This window comes from Sinocyclocheilus anshuiensis, unplaced genomic scaffold (genome assembly GCF_001515605.1).
Source record: "Sinocyclocheilus anshuiensis isolate Anshui unplaced genomic scaffold, SAMN03320099.WGS_v1.1 scaffold407, whole genome shotgun sequence".
NCBI classification, from domain to species: Eukaryota; Metazoa; Chordata; class Actinopteri; order Cypriniformes; family Cyprinidae; genus Sinocyclocheilus; species Sinocyclocheilus anshuiensis.
In genome coordinates, this window is record NW_015552593.1 from 499,075 (window position 1) to 508,992 (window position 9,918).

General features: G+C 35.2%; 1 protein-coding gene across 1 annotated transcript in view; it reads left to right on the plus strand.

The window, feature by feature from the left end:
* Positions 1–9,918, plus strand: part of pcdh15a (protocadherin-related 15a) — a 202,379-nt gene that overhangs the window by 46,700 nt on the left and 145,761 nt on the right. The window contains exons 3-4 of the mRNA XM_016456477.1: positions 586–600; positions 818–883. Of these exons, the coding sequence (XP_016311963.1) occupies positions 586–600; positions 818–883 (81 nt within the window). The remainder of the gene's footprint in view (positions 1–585; positions 601–817; positions 884–9,918) is intronic.

Below are 9,918 nucleotides of genomic sequence, written 5' to 3' on the forward strand. Positions count from 1 at the left end.
TCACAGGCAGGTACAGCACTCATGTCCGTGTTTGTGTGTTTGTATGTGCTGTCTGCGTCACTCATAGCACGTGCCTATATTGAACATTTTTATATCGTTATCGAAGAAGGTGTACCGTCGATAAATATCGATACCGTTTTATCGCCCAGGCCTATACTTATAGCAAATAGATTCACTATTTATTTATTTATTTATTAATGCAAATGATTCTGGATCTAATCATATACAAATATGAATCGACTATAGAATTTTCTATTAATATATATTCACTTCTATTGCCTTCTAGTGCCATTCACTTCTTGCCATGTAGTAGAGGCTTTTATCCAAAGTTACCTAAACATGAGGAAATGCATTATTAAATATCTTTGAATTTTATTTCATTTTAATTCCACATCCTTATTTCTGCATTCTTTTTGCTCAAATTCAGGAATTGGATTGGAATTCAAAAGCGTTTTCTGTTCAGTTCTGAATGACACACAACCCTGTACTGTGTTCCTCTTTCTAACTGTCTTTCTTCTCATATGTGTCTTTCCTTCTCTTCCCTTCTTTTCTTTTTTCTCTGCTGCTGACACTAACGTCCCTCAGACTGGCACTATGAGGGTAAGACTGCTTTCTTTCCTCTACCACATCATGAGAGGCTTCTCACTTCTCTTTCTATGACTCTACTTATCCACCCAGTAAAATCATTTAACACTGCTGCATTCATCATCTAGATGTAATCTCAAGTGAATAAGATACTGTATGAATGATGTGTTGTGATGAAGGTGATGGCAGATCTGAGTCTGACTGTATTTCTCTCTTTCTGTTTCTGACACAGAGTGTAAGTTGTCACGGTCGGGTCCACCTGCCACAATCGTCACCATTGATGAGGAAAGTCCAAATGGTAAGTATCTCTGGCCTTGTCTCCTCATGATGAATCTGAAGCATGCTGCTTCCTGTGAGCTGTCTGCTCTGCTATTGATCGATGTTTGGCAGGGGGCTTGTTATAACGTTCATTTAATTTTTCATGGTGTAATTCAGGATTTCCCAGATGGGGTTCACAAAGCTCTTGGGGTTCATGGAGATTGAGATAGAAATGTCAGTGTCATATGCAATTAAATGAAAATGTACACTACCGTTCAAAAGTTTGGGGTTGGTAAGATTTTTTTTAAATGTTTTTGAAAAATGTCTCTTACTCACCAAGGCTGCATTTATTTGACGAAAAATACAGTAAAAACTGTAATATTGTGAAATAGTATTACAATTTAAAACAACTGTTTTCTATTTTAATATATTTTAAAATGTAATTTATTCCTGTGATGACAAAGCTGAATTTTCAGCAACATTATCGATCTTCAGTGTCACATGATCCATCAGAAGTAATTCTAATATGCTGATTTGCTGCTTAAGAAACATTTCTTATTATTATCAGAGTTGGTAACAGCTGTGCTGATGAAACATTTTTCTGAATTTTTTAGATGCATTTATTTGAAATTTTTTAATTTTTTATTTTATTTTTTTCTTACAATTTTGATCAATTTAATGCATCCTTGCTGAATAAACATATTATTTAAAAAATTGATAAATACATAAAAAAAAAGAATGGTAGTATATATTTTTTGTGTGTAAAATCATATGAGTTACATACAAATAATGAGTCGTAATGGTGCTTGCTGTCATTCCAGATGTGAATCATACCCAAAATCCTTCAGCATATAGAGGAGAGATGTGCTTGTGCTATTACTTTTCAAATGGATTTTCACCTGAGAAATCATAAATCGTAAGAAAAAAAAAAGAACGTTCACAATCCCAAACCCTTCACTAGTTATTATCCTGAGCTGTGACGTCAAATGCAGCAGACAGGTAACATTATAAGTCCATTTCACGCTTTTAAGAGCTTTCCAAAAAAGAAATGGGTACTGGTTAAACATCTGCTATGAATTATTTGCAATTTAAATGTTGCTTGCAAAAAAATGTATTTTGTCAGAATACACAGTTACTTTTGAATGGCCCTCAATAGAGAAAGATGCTTTTGAATGGTGAAGTTACAACATCTACCAGCAGTGCCTACCTATGCTAACTTGCTCAACTGATAAAAAGGTTAGTATAATTGATCTAATGTGACTTAAAAGTGAATTTTCAGATGTTCAATTCAGGCTCAAACTACCCTGGTGTCATGCTGCAAGCTCGACAGACAGTTACCTGTTGCTTTCTTAACTGAAAATATGTGTGTGTGCTCTCGCCGGAGCCACAGATGGTGTTTTTGTGTTGGAGGCACGCTGGGGCCGTTTATCACATAAAAATGTACACTACCGTTCAAAAGTTTGGGGTTGGTAAGATTTTTTTTTAAATGTTTTTGAAAATGTCTCTTACTCACCAAGGCTGCATTTATTTGACCAAAAATACAGTAAAAACTGTAATATTGTGAAATAGTATTACAATTTAAAACAACTGTTTTCTATTTTAATATATTTTAAAATGTAATTTATTCCTGTGATGACAAAGCTGAATTTTCAGCAACATTATCGATCTTCAGTGTCACATGATCCATCAGAAGTAATTCTAATATGCTGATTTGCTGCTTAAGAAACATTTCTTATTATTATCAGAGTTGGTAACAGCTGTGCTGATGAAACATTTTTCTGAATTTTTTAGATGCATTTATTTGAAATTTTTGAATTTTTTATTTTATTTTTTTCTTACAATTTTGATCAATTTAATGCATCCTTGCTGAATAAACATATTATTTAAAAAATTGATAAATACATAAAAAAAAAAGAATGGTAGTATATATTTTTTGTGTGTAAAATCATATGAGTTACATACAAATAATGAGTCGTAATGGTGCTTGCTGTCATTCCAGATGTGAATCATACCCAAAATCCTTCAGCATATAGAGGAGAGATGTGCTTGTGCTATTACTTTTCAAATGGATTTTCACCTGAGAAATCATAAATCGTAAGAAAAAAAAAAGAACGTTCACAATCCCAAACCCTTCACTAGTTATTATCCTGAGCTGTGACGTCAAATGCAGCAGACAGGTAACATTATAAGTCCATTTCACGCTTTTAAGAGCTTTCCAAAAAAGAAATGGGTACTGGTTAAACATCTGCTATGAATTATTTGCAATTTAAATGTTGCTTGCAAAAAAATGTATTTTGTCAGAATACACAGTTACTTTTGAATGGCCCTCAATAGAGAAAGATGCTTTTGAATGGTGAAGTTACAACATCTACCAGCAGTGCCTACCTATGCTAACTTGCTCAACTGATAAAAAGGTTAGTATAATTGATCTAATGTGACTTAAAAGTGAATTTTCAGATGTTCAATTCAGGCTCAAACTACCCTGGTGTCATGCTGCAAGCTCGACAGACAGTTACCTGTTGCTTTCTTAACTGAAAATATGTGTGTGTGCTCTCGCCGGAGCCACAGATGGTGTTTTTGTGTTGGAGGCACGCTGGGGCCGTTTATCACATACAGTATCTGCGTGAAGGCGATGCTACACCGCGTCATGCATTTATAAAGGAGCCACTTGCCGCTGTAGTGCTCAACCATGCGTTTGACAACACTGTCTGTTTGTTGATGTGACAGGTGTTGGCTACTCCGTGCGAGTTTACTGTCTGTTTCCTTCTTCCATCCTTTTTTCCTCTTCATTTCCCTTCTCTTTCTCTCCCTCCCTCCCCTCTGCCCATTCTGTGGGTCATAGAGTTTGTTCAGCATCGGTGTGTTGACTCAGGAAAGTGCATCGAGGCAGAGGCCTGCTGGGAGATGTAGTTGAAGTAATAGGGAGCAGTTAAATTGATATTTTGCTCAGCCTGTTTATGTGTTTAAATAATTAGTTTGCTTTTAGTTTCTCGCTCTAGCAGACTATGATGAGGCAAAAAAGCCAAAGGGACCCTCTGGGCCGCTTAAGCAAAACAGGGAACAAGTGTATCACTGTGTTGAGGCAGTGATTCAAAAAGCAAAAGAGACAGACACATTTACCTGCATATTATTCAGGTGATGGTAATTCTGTTTCAGTGAATATTTTATTGCAGGCCTCCTCCAGTTTGACTAATAAAAGATGTTTGCATCAGCTCAGATCTGGCAGTATTTTATAATGCACAAAGGTTCAACAGTAAGGATTCAGTGCAGATTTCTTCTTGTCCTGTTAATGTTTTCAACTGGTTCCAACACATTTTTTAATGACTTTAAAATTGTATTTTTTTATGTGGTATGTTTTATTGTTTTACTTTAAAATAACTTTTATGTTTATTATTTAATATTTAATAATAAATAATTAGGGTGGCCATATGTGCCATTTATACGGGACACGTCCTGGCCAGGATTTTTATATTGCCTAAAATATCCAAAGTAGTTTGACCAATAACATGCAGGTATTGTACATAATTGACCAATCGTGGTGCGTCGTGCGTGAGAAGGTGAGAAAGATCAAAGCGATGCAAATACGCGCACGTGTTTGTTCGTTTGACTTGAAGCTGCGCACTGATCGTTGTATGACACCAAAGTACCGCGAGAGCGATTTGAAAGAATAAGGAGCCGTCTGCTCTGCTCTCTATAGCTCTTGTGAAATCGACAAGGCCGATATATCGGCCGATATTTGGCATTTTTCAAATATCGGCATCGGCCGATAAGTTTTTCTGTTTGGCTGATGCGGTCGTGGCAGCGCCTGAACACACAGTGCTCACATTCTCCTTCTTGTTCGCCGTCGTCATTAACAGTTCTGTCCACGGACAGAAGTCTGTCTAATAATAAGATAGAACTGTTAAAGGCGTGGTTGACTGGTTTTGTTCTAGGCTTGATTGTGTTTATGGGGTGCAGTCTAACATGTGTTCATGTTTCGTTTTTTTTAAAAACGCATTATTTTTCACATAATTTACCTTTATTCTTCACCGCTCTGTCCCTTCTCTGAGTAACGCGCTGATCATTTGCTGCTTTTATGAAGCCCCTCCCTCAGAAATACGCGATGGACTCTGATTGGTTAGCTATTCCAGTGTGTTGTGATTGGCTCAACTAGGGGTGTGCGATATTGACAAAAAATAATATGTCGATATTTTCTGGGATTTTATCGATGACGATAATTAGACGATATTTTGCTGAGTGTGTTACTGTGCTGGTACCTTAAGGACTGCCGAAGACAGCTGACTCATAATGTTTTTAATATTCTTCATATTCTGTGTGGTGGTCAGTTCATACTGATAGAAATTAATCTTTTCCAATAAGTTTAAACCGATTTTTACACTGTATGGGCATTTTTACCTTTATAAAGCCATTTTTTTCTAGAAGTGTCCATTATCTTTTGAGTCAAATTCTTACATTTAATCTGGGAATTAGAATAATAAGACATTTGGGCTGTTACCAAGCAAATTAAATCAACACAGAAGCTGCATCTGAAGTGGCATTTAGATGTATTTACACACATGTATTTTGTTTAATGCAAGACATGAATGCATTTAACCTGCAATTACAAATGCATAAATAATGTTTTGAATGTCTTGAATTTGTGATCATTCTAAATGCATTTTAATAGACTGAATCATGCAGTGAAAGAATGCACTCTAAATGCACACGCACTAGTCTAGACTTCAAGTAATGTATGCGTGCGCTCTTTGCACACCCCTAGGCTCAACCGCCTCTAGTGCATGTCTAAGCGTCACGCCCCTCAGCTCAGCCGGCATGTGCTCCGGTTGTATTGTAAACAATGGCGTCGTCTATATTGCTTATCAATTTGATGTTTCTTGATTACCAAATCAGCATATTAGAATGATTTCTGAAAGATTATGTTACACTGAAGACTCTAATGGCTGCTGAAAATTAATTTTTTCATCACAAGAATAAATTGCATGTTAAAATATATTAAAAACAAACTGTAATATTTCATATATTCATATATATATATATATATATATATATATATATATATATATACACAACACACACACACACACACACATTAAAAATATTTACTAAAAGCTTCTTTCTTTTCAGATTCTTATTTACAGCATTACCTTTATAGGCTGCATAGTAACTTATTGGGAGAAAACCGGTAATTGTAACCACTGTGCTGAGCGAGAGTGCTTCTCTGCCGTCTTCATGTGCTATCGGAAACTTCCTATTTCCCACTTATGAAGTCGTGATTACGAGCACGTTGCATTCTTTTCTGTTATGAGTGCTTCATGTGAGTGCTGCTGCAGTCTTAGGCCCACCTCAAATGCTCTCATTGGTTGAGATGCGTGATCACACTCATCCCAAGCCAGTGCTGATCAACATCCCACCCCTCCTGTGACCATGGTTTGTCTGCATGTGAATTCAGAGCCAGTGAGCAAGGGACTTTCATAATAATAAAAAAATTGTGTTAATGCGCGATAAAATAATTGTCGGCGTTAATCAATTAATGTGTTAACGCGATAATAACGATAATAAATTGCCCAGCCCTAATTTTTACCTAGCTGACAATCTGACAAGCAGAATTCACGACCAAATGTCAAATCCTTGTTGTATAATGTTTAATCCTTATTGTTAAGTCCTGTAGATGTATTTTTTAAACAAAAATTACATCCAATGAATGTTGTACATGGCATAAAAGGTTTTTTGAAGTCCTTGTTTTGATACATGTTAAATTTAGTCTGCATTTTTATAAAGATTTGATGATGTGTGGTAGAAGAGAAGAAGCCAGAGAGTTCATGCTTAGACTGCTGCTTAAAGACCCTGATATACTCCAAACAAAGATCTTTCTTGGTCTTCTTTTATAGATAGAAAGAATTTCAAACCTACAGTCGAACGTCTCATTCGCCATCAACACTGTTAATAGCGGCGTTCAGTTGAATATGGAAATATGTGCTACATGCTTTCCTCTCAATAACAAAATAAATGCACAACAAAAATAACAGCGGTGAGAAAACAGCAGTTAAATGGATAGTTTACCCAAGAAATTAACATTTTGTCATCATTTACTCACCCTAATGTCATCCCAAACCTGTATTAGTTTCTTTCTTATGTTGAAATGAGATATTTTGAAGAATGCTGGTAATCAAACAGTTGAAGGTGCATACTATTTCTTTCCCTACTATGGAAGAAGAAACAACTCTCACATATTGTGATTTTAGACTGCAATCTAAACAAGTTGTCAATTTTAGACTTTTATGAATTTTGCATTTAAAGCAGGAACATAAAAACAGCAGCAACAAACAAGTCTATTGCTTTTGTGTTGACCATTGTGTTGTGGTTTGAGTGAATATTGGTAAAACGATGCAGTATTGTTGATTTCTTGTTTTGGTTGTTTTGGCTTATTTTGGAAAGAAGATGGAGCTGCTAGTAAAGGACTGACTATATGGGCGAGGGAGACAGTGAGAAATTGCTTGTGGGAGGAAAAAGGAAAAGAGTCATTATGAGATTATATAAACACGTGACATTTTGGATCAATTCGAATGCACTGAGATCTCCGCAGTCTGTGTTCTTCTGTATATGAGAGATACTTAAATAGATCCCGTATCAGAGACGATCCTCTTCATTAAAGGCCTCGGTATGTTTGGACTGATATCAGAGCACAATTGCTGTGGTAAAACATTTGGCCTGAGCTTCTGGGTGTACTTTGATCCCAGCATCATAGATCATCTGGTCATCAAAAGTGACCTATTTTAAATATATCTCAAGGCATCTGAAATATTAGATCCATGTGACCCCAGGGTCCTTCAGCTCTGTGTGGCAAGGATTTCAGTTCAGGCTCAGCTCAGAATTGCTTTACTGGTCGATTTAAGTTTAGATCAGGGTTTGACTATTATCAGTGCAAAAGCATAAATCATTTCCCTTTTACTGGGAAAACACTTCAGACAAAATAAAGCATGCATATAAACTACAGTATGTATAACAGTTGACTTGAGATAGTCAGCAACCACATAACAACACAATAAAAACCATTTAGAAACTCTAAAAAATCTGGTCATTCTGTGCAGTCATGTACAGGTCTTATAATTTAATATAAGTTAAAAATGATCAATTCTATTAGCTATAGTTTTCACAATCAAGTGAACATTTTGAAAGTGAATTTTACTTTTTGGTTTGAGTGGATGTTGTCATGTTTGTAATGTCCTTGGATGCCTTTTTTCGTCTAATTAGCTAGATGTTTTTGAATATGTGTTTTCTTTTGAGTATTGTTTTAATTGATAGTGATATTTTAGGTTTATTGTGTCCTCAATATCCCTTCCCATCATATAATATGCCTTTAAAAAAGGCAGTTCCATAGTTCAACAGGAAGTGACATAATTTTGGAAGGAAATCAGCAGTACAAACACTAGTGAGTATTAGCAGTGGATTTTATGAATTCTCTTGTGGCATTAGTTGGTTGTCCTAGTCTAAAATATTTTATCCTGTTTCACAAAATTACTGAAATCAGTATGGTAATGTCTAAATAAAAATTAAACTGAGTGAAGTTTAATAAAGAGATGATATTCAGGTTGTATTTAGCTCCATTATGTATTTAGATGCTGGATACTGGAAGGGAAAATATTTTTTACTGGACTTGGATGAAAGAAGTGATGTTCAGCTTTTGGAGTTCTCAACAAGAACATTTTCTGTTGGACTTTTCATGAGTGCTTTGAAATTATCAGTTCATGTGAGTTAGCTGGATATCCCTAGAATCTGTCTATGCCGTTAATTACTACTGTAGCAGGGACTACTTTTCCATTTGTTCCACAGTTTCCAATGTTGTATCCAAACTTTGTACAGCATCTTTTGGTTTTGTCCCAAGAATAAGTAGCCCACAAATAGAAGCCTCTTTATAGAGCTCTTTATATGCATCTTTATTTTTTGTATTTAATTATTATTTAATATAATTTTTATTATAATATAATATAATATAATATAATAATCATTTTACATTATCTTTCGGAAGTTTGCTGCACCCCCAGTGAGAAGCATTTTTATAGAGGATAGGCAGTGTTGGGTTGGTAGTGTTTGTAGTCATATTACGAAATAATGGTGGCACATCGTCCTGGGAGGCACTTGTTTAGTATCAGGGTTTTGAGCACAATGGGACTACATCAAAGCCACGTTCACATATGAAACCTGTTACAGTGCCATACAATCAACTTTTTCCAGTAAAGAAACCACACATGCTATTTACACAAACTGTATTGCTACTCACAGACTAGCATCGAAAGGTGAAAACTCTCTGAGGTATTTTGCTAGAAATTACCTTTTATTAGCTGTGCCACAACTGTTATTTTGAAAGAATATTGAGGCACAGTTTAATAGGAGGGGAAAGCACAATGTCCACATGTGCACAATGTGCAGTGGTGAATAAATGCTGTGAAATAATCGCATCTCCTTGATTACAACTTTGCTCTCGCATAACATCAATATATAACTTTTTTGGCAAGCAATATTTTGTAAGATGTCAGATGTGTCACTATGACAGCCTCAGGCTCTGCAGACGACAACTAGGGATATGCCGGTATCAAATTTTCATGTTGCGATTAATTGCTAATGCTTTTATCACGGTATGCGGTATTATCACGATATTGGAATTTAGTTTTTAAAAAAAGTGCTGTCATAATACAGTATTACAGGTTTAATAACATTTTTCTTATAACAAAAATAACTAAACATTTAAATGCAATAAAGCAATACAGAAAAATGTATAAAGTTAAAAGTTTTACACAGATTAAAGTGCAAAAGAACTATAAAGACCAATAGGTATCACTTTACAATAAGACCTCATTAGTTAACCTTAGTTAATGCATTAACATTCACAATGAGCAATAGCTACATTTGCTACAGAAGTTATTAATCTTTGTTTAAAAAAATAAGTTAAAATAAGTCTTAGTTCATGTTAGCTCATTAAATAACACAGTTGCAACTTTAGATTTTAACAACCTGTTATTAAATATTGGAATACCTAAGATTAATGAATGTTCAGAAGAATTTTTCATTGGCAGTTTA